This window comes from Mus musculus, chromosome 5 (genome assembly GCF_000001635.26).
Source record: "Mus musculus strain C57BL/6J chromosome 5, GRCm38.p6 C57BL/6J".
Taxonomy (NCBI): domain Eukaryota; kingdom Metazoa; phylum Chordata; class Mammalia; order Rodentia; family Muridae; genus Mus; species Mus musculus.
In genome coordinates, this window is record NC_000071.6 from 105,693,161 (window position 1) to 105,710,835 (window position 17,675).

Consider the following 17,675-nt stretch of genomic DNA (forward strand, 5'->3'; position numbering starts at 1 on the left):
GGCCAAAGATGAAATCCCTATTTTGTAATATCATGCAGGTGGCTATCCTAGGCTATGACGGACTTCCAGGAAAAGGGTCTCTGGGCCTTTCTCCTGTGTGAGTGGTTTAGACTCCTCTTTAGCTCCTCCTTAAGGCCTTGGTAAGACCATGTCTTTAACTCCTTAAGACCCTACTAGGGTCTTCCAGAGAGCTAGACACAATGGGTCACAGACATGTGTATAGATTAGGTAGTGCATAAGATAAGAGATGGCAAATACAGACAGATGATATAAACACACAGATGAGAGCATGAGGGAGTATATTATGGGAGTTGGTGCATGTGATGATGGAGTGGGAGTTGGTGCATGTGATGATGGAGGCTGAAGAGCCTCATGCACCAGTTCTGAACAGGAGAAGGACACGGGATCCACATGTAATTGGTCTGAGTCTAAAGGTTCCAGGTGTCACATGACACTATTCCTGGGGAGATGTGCATACATGTCTACTCATCCCAGATAGGAGGTTGCTAACAGACCACAGTAAGGACACCAGCAAAGTCCACATTGGTGAAGCAGTAAGTTTTATTGAGGTGTCCTCACAGAAATATGAGGCATTACCTACAGAAGCAGAAATGACTCAGAGGCAGCTGCATCACCAAAGACCACCCCAGCATGAGTGGCAGGTCACAGAAGCTGGGAATCTGGAGCCCAGTGTAGAGCCTGCAGGAAGCTCAGCTGGGTGGCAAGTGGCCTTCTCGTGTGACTTGGTTGGTTTAAACCTCTTCCAGGAGGCTGGGCTGGTTTCCGAGTCTTCCAGGTCTGATCTCTGAGTCTTCTCAGCATCTTGGCTGGTCTGAGACGGGACTCTTTATTGCTTGTGTTGGGAGGGGGGTGCCCAGTGACCCTGGACTGCTAGAAGCTATTCTGAGTGTTTACCTTCTGGTTAAAGGGGCTTCCTGGTAGGAGGGAGTATTTCTAGGAGGAAACTTTGACACAACAAGGGATGGTACATGAGGTCAGTGGGGTATCTGAGGAAGTGCTGCCGGACACTCTGAGAAATGCTTTGTCAATTGTGTCACTGCACAAAGTGAGGTTTGTTCTGAGCTAAAATGCCTATAGGCGATAAAGTCTCAGGGAGAGGCTATTATTCATTCAGTGTGCTGTTGCTACTTTACAGCAAAAGACTAGTTAGAAGGCTGAGGTAGGAGTGTGTGTGTGTGTGTGTGTGTGTGTGTCCATGTGTGTGGTGGTGGGGAGAGAATATCTGTTGCTGTGACAAGGACCTGAGAATTTTGAAGGAGGAGAGATTTGTTTTGGCTCAGGGTTATAGACATGCACGCCACGGTCATGTGGATCTACTGCTGTGGGCTGGTGATGAAACAGAGCATCATGGGAAAGTACGCATAGTAGAACAGAGCATCATGGGATAGCAGGGATAGGAGAACAGAGGAGCATCATGGGATAGTAGAACATAGCTATTTACCTCACAGGTGCTGGAGGTGGGTAGAGGGACGGTAAGGAAGCCAAGATACTCCACAAGTGAATGTCCCCCAGTGACCTACTTCCTCCAACAATGACCCATCTGTTAAAGTCCCCACAAGCCTCCCAGAAGAATGTCACCAGCTGCAGACCACGGCCTCAGTGCATGAGCCTGTGTGGAACTCTTCATATTCAAGCCATGACAAGAACTAACAGATTTCCTGACTCTTTAGATATCAGTGAGAGAAAATGTCAAGAATGCCTTCAGAGCATCCAGTCCATGCAGCACCGAGGGCCGACTTACCATTTACTGAGGAGAAGTGTAAGAAAGCCCAGAGGAGGAACAGGCTCTGAAGGGAAACCAAATGCGAGGTTCTGGTCATTTAAGTTTGCGCTAGTTTCAGGGAAAAAAAAATCAAGAGAAAAATGGGTAGGATTGGGTACAAAGAATCTCTTGAGGCATTCAGATGCAAATTCGAGAAGAGAAATGGGTAGAGGATGTCATGAGGAAAATTTTTATGCCCTGAACTGATGCACAAGTGCCCACTCTTTTTTTTTTTTTAGATTTATTTATTTATTATATGTAAGTACACTGTAGCTGTCTTCAGACACACCAGAAGAGGGAGTCAGATCTCATTACAAATGGTTGTGAGCCACCATGTGGTTGCTGGGATTTGAACTCTGGACCTTCGGAAGAGCAGTCAGGTGCTCTTACCCACTGAGCCATCTCACCAGCCCCACAAGTGCCCATTCTTACTGAAAGCCCCTCTAGTCTCTTGCCCTACATCCCACCCAGTCTCAGGGGACATCTGTGACCAGGATCACCTTTCTGCTCTTTTTCCCCTCTCCACTCCAGTTCTGCCACCACTCCACCATTTTTTTTTTTTTTTTTTTTTTTTTTTTAGCTAGGATTGTAGCAGGCAGGAAGTCAGAGCCTGCATGGACAGATCTGCAGGTGTCTGAACTTGTTGTTTTTTGATTTGTTGTTTTCCCGTTAATTTATTGAAATGGTATATTTACTTCTGGGCTACAATTTAAGAAGTGCCTGTTTGGGCTGGAGTGATGGCTCAGAGGTTAAGAGCAATGGCTACTCTTCCAGAGGTCCTGAGTTCAATTTCCAATTTCCAGCAACCACATGGTGGCTCATGACCAACTATAATGAGATCTGGTGCCCTCTTCTGATCCACAGGCATGCATATGTGAAGGCAAAATACTGTATACATAATAAATAAATCTTTTTTAAAAAGTGCCTGCTTGAGCCGGGCGTGGTGGCACATGCCTTTAATCCCAGCACTCGGGAGGCAGAGGCAGGCAGATTTCTGAGTTCGAGGCCAGCCTGGTCTACAAAGTGAGTTCCAGAACAGCCAGGGCTACACAGAGAAACCATGTCTCGAAAAACAAAACAAAACAAAACAAAATGAAAGAAAAAAGAAAAGAAAAAGTGCCTGCTTACCTTGATAGGCTGGCTGAAACCTGCCAATCTTGGAATCCCTCTGAGAAGGGTGCAAATCCACTTCTCATTCTCTCTGGCTAAGACACATGTCTTAGTCTTTCTGGTTTCAATTTCAACACACTCTTTCTAACTATAGCAGTCTGGCAACGTGTTACATCATAGGAAGTTACCCAACATGGTCCACCCAGGCCCGCTTCCTTTCCGCCCGTCATACTCTGGCCTCCATCTCTGAACCGTCCTCAGCTGTGAAGATGGGAGCGGATTTGCCACCTACTGCAAGGCTAAGGGTTTATTTATATAAACCTAAGAAGTGAGATGCTTAAATCCACTTAAAGAGAAGATAAGAAGAAAGAAGAACCACCTCAAACAAGTAGAGGCGGAGATAAAGCAAGGAGTGGTGGCACTGACCTTCTGTCCTGCCACTAGGGAGACTTGTATGGGAGGATCAAAAGACGAAGGCCACCGTTGGCTACATCGGAAGTTCCAGGTCGGCATGGGCTACCTGCAACCACCTCAGGCACTCCGGATGAGGTCTTGCTTTACCATTGGCTGAGGCTAAGCTCACAGTGCGTGATGGTAGCATCTCTATGTCTGCACGGTGGTTTCCTTCGCACATTAGCAGTGCTGTAAGAAGACTCACAACAGGGCAGACATTTTGTCATACTTCTGCTATGTAGAAATATGTATACTAGATGACACCTATGTTCTAGGTTCCTGGCTAAGCCCTTCCACACATTTTCTCACTGTCATAAATCACATTCCTGCCATGGTCTATGCTGTTTACATCTGAACACCCAAGTGTAACCAGATTCGGCCCTTTTTCCCCGGGGGCGGGGGGGGGGTGGGGGTGTTGTTTTTCCAGCATATCTGGGACAAATCTGTAAAGTTTGATTTCCACATACATTAAAAAGATATGCTTATAGATCATTAGTATGTCTATGGCCTATCATGTTAGGTTTTTTTTTTTTTTTACTTGATAATGGAAAAATAATGTAAAAATCTCACCTCTAAGGAGCAGGACACCTTTCTGGTTAGAAGGTCAGTAGGACTGAGAGTCTGCAGGCATACTATAGTATAGGTAAGGACAAATTATAATTAAAACACAGGGGGAAGATGTGCATGGAGCAGCAGGCTTATGATGACTATACAGTCTCTCTCTGAGACAATGTTGCATGTATCCTAGGCTTTCATCAAATTTGTTGCATAGCCAAGAATGACCTCCTATTTCTGATTCTCCAGTTTTCTGCCACACAAATGCTAGAAGTACAGGCATGTGCCACCATACCTGGAGTACTGTGTATTTGAGATCAAGTCCCAAACTTCCTGCATGCTAGTTAAACACTCTACCAATTAAGCTGTGTCTCCAGGTGCCACGTGTTAAATACTTTTCACACATATAACTTTTGCATATATGTACTGAAAGCAAAAATTCCTAGATGTGGAGTTGTGCATTCAAAAATGTTCACATGAAGTTAATCCCAGCAGCTGGGAGGCAGAGATAGGCAGATCTCTGTGAATTCCAGGACAGGCAGTGCTGTTTAACCTGTCTCAAACACAACAAAAAACATGGGGCTGGAGAGATGGTTCAGTGGCTAAGAGCACTGACTGCTCTTCTACAGGTCATGAGTTCAAATCCCAGCAACCACATGGTGGCTCATAACCATCTGATGCCCTCTTCCGGTGCATCTGAAGACAGTTACAGTGTACTTAGATATAATAAATAAAACTAAAAAAACCATAAAAAAAACAAAAAGTGTCCACATTGAGGGTCTGAGGAGATGGCTCAGTGCCTGCTCACAGAGGACCAGAGTTTGATTCCCAGCACCTACACCAGGCAGCTCACAGCTCGGGCCTCCAGGGGCATTTGCTTCACTTGTGTAAAAGTACACACAGACTGCACAACGCACATAATTAAATATCAATCTTTAAATCTTTTTTTTTTCCTCACGTTTTGGCTGGGCATGGTGACTCACTTTCCTGCAACTTCAGCAAGAGCTGGAGGTGAAATCAGGAGTTCAAGGTCAGCCTGGCCTTCAGGGGACCTGGTCTCAAAAAGAAAACACAATTTCCAAATTGTATTTCAGAAGAATTTGTCAAACTTGATCTCACATTCAGCATGTGACAATGTGTTCTCTCTCTGTGGTGTGCACACAGGCTGGCTGATCAGTTCTTTGCTTTCTCTATTTATACCAATATTTGGAGGGGGTTGGGGGGCTTGGGTGAGAGTGTTTTTTGAAACAGGACCTCATGTCACCCATGCTGGCCTCAAACTGGTTATGTAGCTGAGGGTAATCTTGATCCTTCTCCTGACTCCAGTCTAGTGCTGAGATTTTGTTTGGTTGGTTTTTCGAGAGAGGGTTTCTCTGTATAGCCCTGGCTGCCCTGGAACTCACTCTGTAGACCAAGCTGGCCTCGATCTCAAGAAATCCGCCTGCCTCTGCCTCACAAATGCTGGGATTAAAGGTGTGAGCCACCACTGCCTGGCCTACCTTTTAATTTATACCAATAATAAAACCATAAAAAAACCACAAACCTCTAGAATCAGCTTGAAAAAAAAAAAAGATGATAGAAAAAGCAAGTGGTGGTTCTGCAAAGGGAGAAACTTTTCTAAACTGATTTTAACAGCAGGACATTTTTCATCCAGCCGTCCCACCATTAGTTGTCAGGAGCATGAAAACCTCTAACCTCCTAGATCAGCAAACCCAGGGCTGTAATTACATCACCTGCCACACACTGGCTGCCCACGCACTTCCTCCTTGGCAGGGTGTAGGGAATTGGAGAGGCTGCAGTCCGGGAGGGTCCGGGAAGCAAACAAAAGGCTGAGGTTCCATCTAAAACTGCCTGGGGCTGCTCAGCGGGAGGGTGTTGGCCCTCAAGGCCTGGCCTCTTCTTCCATGTCTGGGCGGCCTACTTCTACCTTTTAGGGGCCACTGTCACCATCTGGGAGCCCAGAAAAACATTTTCCTTTTTGCCTCTCTCTGTAGGATCCTGGCCTTCTTTAAGAGCGTTGGATGATAAATGAATCTGGAGGGCATCTTTTTGGGCATGAGTTCCCAGAAGCGTGAGGTTTCAGATGAAAGGAGATACTGAAGTATGGGGAGGAATCGTTTGTTTTGATTGAACTAAAATAATTACCCTGACTGACTTGGTGTCCTGGCCCTCATCTCTCCACAGAGGAAAAAAAAAAAAAAAGAACACTAAGGAAACTTCACCCGCACGGCAACAAAAACACACCGGAAAGCTATCGAGTTGGGAAACTTTTTTTAGAACAACTTCCCAAGTGCCTGTTTCGTACGCACGACGTTTTTGGCTTAAACGACTGGGACCAGGGAGGTCCCGATTCAGCTGAAAATAAAACGTACGAGATAAGGCATTGTTAGCAGAGAAATCTGTTTGCGCAGACATTAAGTTAGGTGCACGAGCCCTGAATCCCAGGTAATTGCTTTTTCCCAGTTGGAAGGCACTGGATGACTTTTTAATGCCTACCCCGCACCCGTTCTCCCAATCTCAACGATCAGCTTTTAGTGGTCAGAACAGCCTCCTGAAACTGCAACACAGACGAAGCTTCCCGGCCCAGCCCGGTTGCTTCAAGGGAACAGACAGCCTGGCACCATGCCCTGCCCAGGTGCGCTTGAAAGAGATAAGCTCTGCGCCTCCGGCGACGTTCGGCGGCCATTCTTCTCCGCCTCGTGCACCTGCTGAGCTTCAAGCAGCCAGCCCAGAATCCCGGTCACCTCCCGGCCACCCAGCCCCTCGGGTCAGCCGGACCGACCCCCTAGGCAGGCGCGGCGGGGTGCGCGGGCCCAGAGCAGGCAATCACATGGAGGCCCGGGCCCGCCCCATTGGCTGCGACCCGGCCAGTCGCGGCGCTCGCAGGCTGCGGTTGGTCCCAGAGCTGCGGCGCCTGCACGGGCCTGGAGTCCATGTTACGCTTTGTCTAATTCCCCTCGTTACAGAGTCATGTGCTGCTGCTCCCGTCGCCGCCGCTGCCGCCGCCCGGGGTGCCCCGGCTCCTCCGCCGCGCTTAGAGGTGGCAGCCGCGGGCGGGGCCGCGGACTCAGGGTCCAGGGCGCCGCGCGCCTCCGGGGCGCGTCCCGGTGCAGCCGCCGCCCGCCGCAGGTGATGCCGCCGCCTCCCGCCTCCGCCTAAGCTCCCGCACGCGCGGCCCGGGCTGCCCGCGAAGGTGGGTGCGCGTCGGTCCACCCTGGCCGGGAGGGCGCAGGTGGAGCGGCCCCGGGGCGCGCAGACGTCCGGCCTCTCGGCGCCGCGGGGGAGCACGGCTGCTCCCGGGGCTGCGATCGGGAACTCCGGAGGGCTTCGGGACCCTGGGGCGGGGAGTGCGACCAAGCCCCCCCACCCCGTGCTGGGACATTGTTTCGCTTTGGGCCCTGCGCGGGCCGGGTGCCGGCTGCCGCGCTCCCGCCTCGGCCTCCGTGCGCGCGAACGCAGGGGCGGAGATTGCCTATCGCGGTGGCTCCGAGTCCTCCAGGAGGTGGGTGTCTGGTGTCTGGCCTGGTTGGCCCGGAGCCGGCGAGAGGAGCCCTTGAACTTCTGCAGAAACGCTTCCCCATCCGCCTCCGTCCCGCTCCGGGTGGGCCACTCGGGGTGCTCGCGGGTTGGGGCGGGGAAGGGAGGGGAGCCCTGCGCCCCGCCCTCCGCGCCCGGGGGGAGGGCACTGGGGCCGCAGGTGCACCCTGCGCGCCGCGGGCCATCTCCGGGTTGGGTACCGGTATAATCCGCTTCTAGCTTGTTTGGAAGCGTGGGCTCTTGGGAACGGGACTTCTGCTTGATTCTGGTTTAGGGGCTTGAAAAAGAGGAGAACTGGGGTGCCTTCCCAGAGGACTGTCACCTCCAGTTACTGGAGGGTCGATGGGGGACACTCTGTCTCTGTCCCCCTTTATGTGGGGTATCCCTAACAGATAAGGAAATGAGATTTTTTTGTTGTTGTTCTTTGATTTTTTTTTTTAAGCCATCCGCAGTGAAGGAGAACTGCTTCGGGTCGAGGGGAGGAGAGGTAGGTCCCCTCTGGAGAGGGTTGGGGTATAAGGTCTCGCGGTTCCCATGCAGCTGGGGTGTGCGTGGCAGAGAGTGGGGAGGTAGGATTGCTGGAAAGAAAAAGCAGGGTAAAGAAATGGGAGCAGAAGGCGAAGAGATGAGACCAAGTATTGGGCGTCCTCGCCGAACCGGAGCCCTGACTTGAGACTTTGGGGGCTCCTGTTTGGTTTCTTTCCTCCCACAATTTCCTTCTCCGTGACTTTGAAAGTTTTCTTTTAGTTTTTATTTTGTATTGGTCAAGACAGCTGTGAAGACGTGAGTTTTTTTGTTTTTGTTATTTTTTTTTGAAAGAGATATAGACGTGAAGCACTGATATCCGGAAACTTTCCCTGGCCATTTAAATAATAAAATCCCACCCACACAGCGTTCACTGAGCACCTAATACACTCGCTCAGTGCTCGAGTGTGGAAAGAGTCCCGGCAGAGCGTGGAGTCTGGTCTCAGTAAGGGTAAGGGCTGTTTACTTAATAAACAACCGAGGAAAATATGATTCAGGCCCCCCTCCCCAAAGTTTCCAGGGCCTGGTAGAGGGTGAGGGTCATGAAGACCTGGGGTTGGGGGGGAATCACTACTCTGTGAGGTCTTCAGATACCATCTGTTTTTTCCAGCTCGAGAACACAGCATATATATTATCAGCAAGGTCAGGGTCAGAGCTGTCCTGACACCAACTGAAGTTAAAAGCCAATGTCTGGACATGAAAAAGAATTGAAGATTAAAATGAGGTCGAGAACCTGAGAGTGTTGACTGCCACTAATTTAGGGAGCCCTCCGGAAATACACGCGGAAGTAATCCACAGTGCTGGATGGGATTCCACAGCGGTGGAGAGTTCCCGCTCTGTCCACAGGAACATACTATCTTAGATTCCTCTAGTTTTTATTGAAGGTGTATAAACTTTGTTGATTGAAACCTTATAGATTAAGAGGTCAGAGTTGTGAGCTGTCCTCAGGTGACCTGGCGTTCCCTCCCCCACTTCCCACTGGGGGAGGGTGGAGTGTGTCTGATGCAACCAAGTATTGAGCCATGGCCACAGCCTTCTTTGCCTAAGCGTTGAAAACTCTTAGTCAACCTGTGGCCTTTCCCCCCTACCCCCACCCCAGTTAAGTTTTATATTTTATGGAGATTTTGGAACTTTAAAAAAAAAATTTTAAAACTTTTTCTTTATTTAATTTTAGAATTAATTTTTAAAATTAATTAATTAATTAAACTAATTTTAGGATTAAAATGTTTGGCTTGTCCAAATAGTTAAATTGTTTTGTGAGCACTCTTGTTTTAGAAATTGGACTTTCCTGATATTTGTGGGCAAGTTGTACATAAATTGGCTCAGACCATAAGGAGGTTAAAGTTTGGACAGATCTTTGTGTGTATGATCGTGTATGTTCTTTTGTTTTTGACATGGGGGAAGGTCTCACACTGTAGCCCAGGATGGCCCAGAGCTCTAGGCTGTCCTCTCTATACCTCCCCTTGTGCTGGGATTGCAGACATGACCCACCTTACACAGCCACATATCTTGTTAAAGTGGACATTGGAAGGGATTTCTCTTACCGCTGGAGGTGGTGCGTCTGACCTGAGATAAACCAGATAGTAGTGGCAGTGAGCAGGGTCCAAGTAGATACTATGTGATCTTAAGGGGGCAGGGATCTCTGTACCACAAGGGCAGATAAACAGTAGTTCAGGAGTCCAATAGCGCAGGGTGAAAATGTGTGTCGGGGCAGAGGTCGGGATCTGAGAAGACTTTTGACAGTAGTTAGGGGTGGAGTTGCCTCAAAGGAGGGAGGGAGTCAAGGGACACACACACTTTAGTGGAGGCTTTAAGGAGTCAATAGGTTTGCCTTACTGGAAATAGGTTAGAAAATACTAACCTATTAACTAGTTAGAGGAAAGGTTAACTACGAAGAGTCACTAGTGTGGTTAATTGTTTGCCTTAACCCAAGGTTCTCCAATGGACCATTCTGCCTCAGCTGGCAGTTGGCAATATGTGGAGAATGTGTGCTTATCATAGCCTGGGGGCAGGTGCCACTGGCTTCTGGTGGTTAGAAATGCCATTTTAACAGCCTTCGGGGCCCTGGAGATCGAGCAGCGTGGAAGAGTATGTAATCCCTGGAACCCACACACACAGTGGAATTTGAGACTGACTCTTGTTTCATAAATATCCTTCCCCCTAAGTAACTAATGTAAAACAGGAGACAGGCCTTCAACACATAGGACAGTGCTCCTAGCCCAAGGAATGAACTTGTCTACAGTGTCAGGAGTGCCAAACCCGGGGCTTGGGGAAAGTTAGTGGGTTAAGCTCTTGCAACACAGGCACGAGGAAGCAAGTTCAGATCTCTAGCACCTTGGGAAAAGCTGGGTGTGGCACGCGTTTATAGCCCCAGAGTTGGGGAAAGGGAGACAGGAGGATTCCCGGACTCACAGGCCAGCCAAGCTGAGATGGTGAGTTCGCGTCCTACAAGAGACCCTAATCTCAAAGTGGAGAGGGGTAGAGTACGTGGCTTCTATACACATTCCTGTGGGCACACGCACGTGCACGCACAAGTCGTGCCAATGCTGACATTGATTCCTGTTAGCAGTGAGCAGGAGTGTTGGGTGGCCTTCTCAGAAGTGAAATCACATCTCTGAGTACAGGGCAGTGGTTCGAGACTCGTGAAGAATAACAACAAGAAGGCTGGAAGTCTGTTTAGGAGAGCATGTCTGCTTAGGCTTGAAATGACAAGGGTCTGGACAAATCCTGATCAGGAGACAGATCGTTTTGAGAGCAAGTAATTAATAAGCTTGTGGGCGGGGTAACGCTTAGGTAAGGGGAGCGAATGTCACCCGACTGCTGTTTTCGAGAGCCATTAGTCTGACTTCTTTGGCAAATTCTTACACTTGATAAGTAGCTAGTTTAAATATCCCAAGGAACGGGGAGCTCCCATCTGAGGAGGACCGCCGTCTTTGGACCGTTCGGTTATTCTTGGATCTAAACATGGCTCCCTCCCATGGTTTCATAGGAGTTCCTGGAGTTGTTCCAGTTCATAGAATGAGGTCTCCTTCCCCCTGATTAACTTTCACAATGTAGTCTCCAGTTCTAGTCAGTCTTTCAGGGGATGCTAATCCTTCACATCTTGTCAGCCCAGCTCCCGAAGAGCCCTGAATTCAGTGTGGTGATCGGGATAGGCGAGGCCAGCCAGGAACAGTCAGAGAGCTTGCTGGGGAGACCTACTACATACACATAAACGGCTTAAACTCCCAACTGCCTTTCTGAAAAGCGACACCCTGCAGACTGGGGTTATAGGTAATCAGAGCTACAGGGCTTCTGGATTCGTATGCACGGAACAGCATTTTCTTTTCTTCTTGGGAAGTTTGAGTTGTTAAACTTTCTGTTACCTCATCAACCTTCGTGAATTTTGGTTCCATCTTGTATCCTGACAGAGAAAAAAAAAAACAGGCCTTTGTAGTGAGACCCACAGGTTTGGGGTGCTCCCAGTCTTTTGAGATTGGCATGTGCTTAGGATGGAGGGAGCTGTCGAGGTTGGTTAACCCTTTGGTGTGGGGCGTATGGGAGTTTGTCCACATGGCTTCGGGCTTTCTCAGCATGTGCAGCTGCATTGCCATTTTGCTGCTGTTGGACTGTCACGGGCCTCCAAGAGGCCGACTTCCTCCTCTGGGATTCTTGTCATTCTGTGCGGACATCTGGAGGAGAGCTGCTGCTGTTTTTCACAGATTGGAAGCTTGCCAGATCGGAGTTGCTGTGGAGCCCTGTGAGGAGGTAGACGGTCTGAACGTGGTTCCCACTCAAGCTCTTTGCCCAGAGCACTGCAGGCAGCTTTACATCATGGAGGAAGAGACTACTGGGTTTTGGAACCAAACCTCTGTCCCAGCCCTGAGCTTTCAGGGGCACGCGTGCTTTAAAGGAAAACAGGTCAGAGATCCTGGAAACTTAGTGCCAGGTCCTTCAAATATTTTGGATCTACCCAGCAATATTGATTGATTGATTGATTGATTGATTGATTGAGAAAGAGTCGTGTATTCCAGACTGGTCTGTCTCAAGTCTCAATTCATTATGTAGCTCCAGGATGACCTTGAACTCCTGATCTGCTGGCTTCCATTCTTCTAGTAAATTACAGGCATGCAACGCAGTGCTTGATGTATGCAGTGTTGAGGATTTAACTTTGCGCATGCTAGACAGGCACTGTCTACCTGCCGAACTAAATCCCCAGCCCCTAAATTGTGTGCTAGTCATCCCATAGTATAGAGCGAGCAAAATTCCAAATCTGATGGCCCATATATGTTATGTTGTTCATTGTTTTCTGTCCCTTGCTGTGATCACATCTGTTGAAATAGTATAATTCCTTGTGTCTGGATTCTGTTGTGGTCCACGGGGGGGGGGGGGGGGGGGAACCTGTGTGCACCTTCTGGGGATCAGGGATAATTCTAGAAGGGGCATTTGGTAAACATATGGCATAAGATATGGAAACGATATTGTCCGACATTGCTGGGGCTGTAGCTCCGTGTAGCTCGATGCTTGTCTAGCATGTGAGAGACCCTCGAGTCAGTTCTCTGGACAGCCAGAAAAGGAAGGAGTCAAACCAGAATGGATCAACGTTTGAATGATGCGCATGAGACTGCCCAGCCGTGGGAAGGTGGTTTGATTAAGCTTGCGTGCATTCGTAGTTTTAGGTGTCAGAATCTTTCTTAAAGAAGACAAAGGCTCAGAGGAGAGATTTCTCCTCTGCACCGAGGTGTGTAAACAGTTGAGGTCCCTGGGGTCTTATTTATATAATTGAACCAAAAGAAGGCGCGCACAGTGGGATTCCTCGCTTCACAGGTGACACGAAGCTCTTCTGGATTATGAAATCCCTAACCATGAGGGATTTGCTCTGGGGAAACCACACAGGCTTGTGTTAGTCATCAGAAGGCTTTGTAGGGGAGCAACAGGGCGCAAATAGATGGAGCTTTTAGGGAGCGCCATGGAACTACCAAGGGACAGTGTTTTGCTTGTTTGATTTTCGAGGGGGTGGGCATGAAGAAGCTATGGAAAGACCTGCATAGCCCTGCCCTCTAGTTTCAGGCAAGGGGACAGAAATGCCCCTTTCAGAAAAGAGATTTGGGGAAAACATAACAGTCTTTCATACGCACCCACATTTTTAAAATATATTATATATTTATTTTTATTTACACGAGTATACTATAGCTGTTTTCAGATACACACTACAAGAGTGCATCCAATCCCATTACAGATGGTTGTGAGCCACCGTGTGGTTGCTGGGATTTGAACTCAGGACCTCTGGAAGAGCAGTCACTACTCTTAACCTCTGAGTCATCTCTCCAGCCCCCACAACAGTCTTTTTTTTTTTTTTTTTTTAAATAATATTTTGAGACAGTTGCAAAGTACGAGTTGGCCTTAGATTCTGGTTATCCTCCTGCCTCCACTTTCCAAGTGGTAGAATTACTGGTGTGCACCACCAAGGCCAGCCTAAAACATGGTAGTTTGAATTTCATTCCCATGATGCTTTTCTTCTGCTTTCCTCGGGGTCGTGGTCACTCTGCCCCTGGAAATATAAAGGTGTGTGTTTCCCGGAAAGGCTCGGCGTTCTTGTTGGAGCGGAAGCCCCATGGGGACAGGCTTCTGGCACAGCTGTTTTTCTGACAGAAATTTACAGCCTAGAATGACTTGCTTGAGGGGCGGTGTCAAAGCCCCGGTAACCACTGCTGTAAGGATTCAGGAAGGAGCAATCATGTGATTCCAGTAAGTCTGTTGTCAGTGGAGTGGAGACAGTGCCATTGCTGTCTTGTGTCTCACTGAATTTTTTTTTCCCATGCCACGCCCTCGAGAGCCTAAACGAGTAGAGGGAGAGGGTTTACCTTCAAATCTGTAAGACGTGAGTGAATTCAGATCAAATGTTAGCCACTGAGGTTCCCTTGAGCCTGAAGCAGAGGGAGCCTTCTAAATGTATACCAGGATCCGGAGAGATGGGTCAGCTAGAAAAGTGCTTACCATCCACATGGGGACCTGAGTTTGATCCCTGAACCAGCTGTGGCAGTGCGTGCTTGTACCCTGCTTTCTGGGGAGGTATAGGTAGATTCCTGGCCAGCCGGCTTAACCTTGTGGGCGTGCCCCAGGTCCCAGCACAAGCAAGACAACAAAACCGAGGTGGGGCTGGTGAGGTGTCTTAGTAGGTAAAGGAACATGATGTGCATGCCTGGCGACCAACGTTGGTCCCAGAACATACACTGTAGAAACAGAAAACAAGCTACACAAAGTTATTCTCTTAGTCCTACATCCATGTAACCCTCCCCCCATGCTTCATACAAACACGCACGCATGCACCCACCCATGCACACATGAATGAACGCACCAATAATAATGTAAAGTTTTGAAAAGGAAAGGTGCTTAAGGAATGACACGTACATCGACTTACACATGTGCACAGACGTACACATAGGACGCAGACATGCACACATACCATTGACGCGTACATGTGCACGTGCACACACATGTATATACATAGGACGCAGACATGCACACATACCAAAGATCTGTCTGTATCCTTCACCATGCCTGGTGAGTGAAGAGTCTCTGGAGGTGGAGTTGCTTGCTTTTGGTTTTGATGTTATTTTATGAAGGTCATTCAGATGAAAGCCTTCCTCGCCTCTAAGTAGCTCTGAAGTGTAGCCAAGGCGGAGAGCTGGGCATCGATTGGCTGAAAACACTCTATAGGGTGTGGCTGGTGAACTGTATCAGTTACGAGGAACTTGGAGGTAGCATTAGATTCCTTGCACATGGAGGACCAGGACATCATATAGCCCTAGTGTGGCTTTTGGCGCTGCTATGACATAGCCCTGGTCAGGATGGCATCTGTGGTCCCTTCTTGAGCAGTTGTCTTTTTATGTCTAAGTGTATTCAGTTCCAAGAGGACTTTGTTTTAGGTGATATTTCTATTTCTCAGGTTGTTTTTCCTGCCCCGTTGGATTGGTAACTATTGTTTCTTTTGTGAAAGGACAATAAGGGGTTTGTTTCTTGATGTTCCATAGCTGCCACCTTATCTATGTGTCTGTCTGACCATCTATCCATCCACCCATCTTTATTTTGAGTCTGGCCTATGCTCGTCCCCAAGTCAGTGAGTAGCCAGGGGTGGCCTTGAACCTGTCATCTTCACATTTCTGTCTTCCAGTTGTTGGGATTATAACACTTTTAATTCAGTGCTGGATATCAAACTCAGGAAGCACCTGACCAGCTGAGACTCGTCATTGCCTTGATTTCTTCTTTTGGCCAGGGTCTTACTCTGCACATTAGTAATGAGGCTGGCCGCAAAAAAAAAAAAAAAAAAAAAAACAAAAAAAAAAAAAACCCTGACTCGGCCTCTCCACCAAACCCAAGCCTTGGTCAGATTTTAATCTGGCAGGATGGTCTTCTGAAATTTTACTGGCGTATGAAACCGAAGGTCTGAGAATAGGTTCCAAGATGTCTACAGCCTTCTCTGACAGCTGCCATTCTCACAAATGTGCTGACAGTTTCTGTTAGGTCTTTCAGGAAAGACTCCCCCTCAGTGTTTGTGGGGATAGCTGCTGCCTTAGTCACTGATCCTGTTGCTGTGAAGAGACACCATGACCAAGGCAATTCATGAAAGGAAGCATTTAACTGGGGGCTTAAGTCCTTTATTCTCAGAGTGGGGAGCATGGGTGGTGAGCAGGCAGACATGGTGTTGGAGGAGTAGCTAAGAGCTACATACTGATCTGCAGGCGGGTGGGGGGGGGAGGAGGAGAGGAGGAAGAGGAGAAGGAAGAGAGCTTGCAGAGGTCTCCAACAAGGCTGTACCCGCTCTCTGGTGACTAATTCAAAGAGGGGCCATTCTCATCTAGACCACCACAGTTTGGAATGGTGTCTGAGAAATCTGCGCTCTGAATGTCCTCAGGCAAGAGAGCTCCTGTGAGTTCCTCTGGGTCAGAAGAAAGGATGGCGTCACCCTTCTCTCCAGAGGTTGTTGGCTGCTGAAAACCTGTTCCTCTCAGTGTAGGGACAGCATAGAGTGATCAGGTGGAGTAGACACTAGCTGTCAACAGTTGTGGGATGTTAGTTAGCTCAGTGGTGAAGCTCTTGGGCAGCATACTTGAGGCCCTTGGTTCAGTCCCAGTGACAACAAAGTACTTCAGTCAGTCAGCACTCTCCTCACTGACTCTCTACAGCAGAATTTTAAGAGTTGGTAGACAATTGAAGCTCTCGGGGAAACTGTCTTCACCATGTCTGCAGTGGGAGTCTCCGGAACTCAGAACTCAGCTTGGAGCCAGTGACGTGGCTCAGCAGGTAAAGGACCCACTCTCAGTCCTGACTGGTCTACATGGTGGAAGGAGAGAGCCAACGCTACAGGTGTTCTCAGACCTCCGTAGGTGCTGTAACACATATGTGCCCAATCAATGTATTAGAAATCGGTTTATCATCAGATGTTAGGTTTCTTTCCCACGTAGTAGATCAGGAAGTAATTGGACGACATATTGAATGCCTGAAGGTTTGTTTGTTGTGATGGGAACCGAACCCAGAGGTTCGTGTGTGCCAGGCAAGAACTCATCGACCAAGATATATTTCCAGTCCCCAAGTTCTTAATAATAACAACTACATTTTTTGGCCTTGATTAATTATCTAAATATGTACTCTGAAGAGTATATGTGCTCTTGTGTAATTCTTCGACCAGTCTTCAGTTAGCATCAGGCTCACTCCCTCAGGACAGGTGTGGTGAGGATGGGGCTGTTGTTTGGTTTTCACGGGTGGTTTTCATGCCAACCCCATGCTGGGGGCGGGGGCGGGGACGGGCGGAGACAGGGATTGAAACCAGGCTCGCGTATTTCACAGCTGGTTCTCGTGTGCCCTGTAAGCTTCCTTCTCATTTCTCTCCTGTAATCACCTCATAAACACTGTGATATTTCTGTGAGAGGGAGACTCTGAGCTAAGGGTGGAGTGGATCGGGCTGTGTGTATACTTTCTGCTTTTCCTTTGACAGTATGGCACTGCTGGGTCATGTGTCACCCTTGTTATCCCAGGTCACTTTCACAGGGTGAGTGTTTATCCTAGAATTCAGAGGGTAATTGTGTGTGTGCATGCATGTGTGCATGTGTATGATGTGTGTTTGTGTGATCTGTGTGTATATATATATATATATACACATATATATACATATATATACACACACATATATATACACATACATATATATGCATATATGTGTTTGTGCACCTGTGCATGCTTGTGTACAGTGTGTGTGTGTGTGTGTCTGCGAATGCATGTGTGTTTGTGCATGTGTGCATGAGTGCTTGTATATGTTGTGTGCGTGTGTTTGCGTATGCATGCGTGTGTATGGAGTGTATGTATGTGGTATGTGTGATGTGTATGTATGCATGTGTGTGCTGGGTGTGTATGTATGTGCACGTGCGTTGTGTGTATATGGTGTACTCGTGGAGTATGTAGAGGTCACTATTGCCTTCCTCACCTTATGCTTTGAGATAGGAGTTTACGGATTGGCTAGGCTGACTGGCCCTGAACTCCAGGGATCAGCCTGTCTTGTGCGCCTCCCTCTCTGTGTGGGCGGAACAGATGGGCCCGGCCACACCTGGCTTTTATGTGAGCTGGGGATCCAGACTTGGCCCTCATGCTTGCTCAGCAGGCACTTTACCAGTGAGCCATCCATCTTAGCCCCCCAGAGAGTAATGGGACATCTCAGTTGTCCTGGTATTTTCTTTAG

General features: G+C 48.4%; 2 protein-coding genes across 8 annotated transcripts in view; one reads left to right on the forward strand and one right to left on the reverse strand.

Annotated features, from left to right (window-relative positions):
* Positions 1 to 3,868: 3,868 nt before the first annotated feature.
* Gm42166 (predicted gene, 42166) lies at positions 3,869 to 11,556 on the reverse strand. Its single transcript, XM_017321263.2, has 2 exons — positions 11,483 to 11,556; positions 3,869 to 7,703 (listed from the first exon to the last, which is right to left on the reverse strand). Exons 1-2 carry the CDS (start codon positions 11,554 to 11,556, stop codon positions 6,728 to 6,730), a joined length of 1,050 nt encoding a protein of 349 aa, XP_017176752.1. The 3' UTR covers positions 3,869 to 6,727.
* The window catches only part of Lrrc8d (leucine rich repeat containing 8D), a 115,253-nt gene continuing 104,380 nt past the window's right edge, over positions 6,803 to 17,675 (forward strand). Inside the window, exon 1 of one of the 7 annotated variants that reach the window (XM_011249436.2) lies at positions 6,803 to 7,094. The gene's annotated coding sequence lies outside the window, so the exon portion shown is untranslated. Of the gene's footprint in view, positions 7,926 to 17,675 lie in introns of all 7 variants that reach the window. The other 6 variants (NM_001122768.1, XM_006534894.4, XM_030254406.1 and 3 more) reach the window with 6 other exon arrangements.

Bases quoted from the DNA above. Each gene is read 5' to 3' on its own strand.
- Gm42166 (XM_017321263.2), bottom strand. From the start codon at position 11,556: ATGGCAATGCAGCTGCACATGCTGAGAAAGCCCGAAGCCATGTGGACA. The intron at 7,704-11,482 runs GTTAACCAACCT...CCCCTAAACCAG, and splicing joins CATACGCCCCACACCAAAGG to AATCAAGCAGAAGTCCCGTT.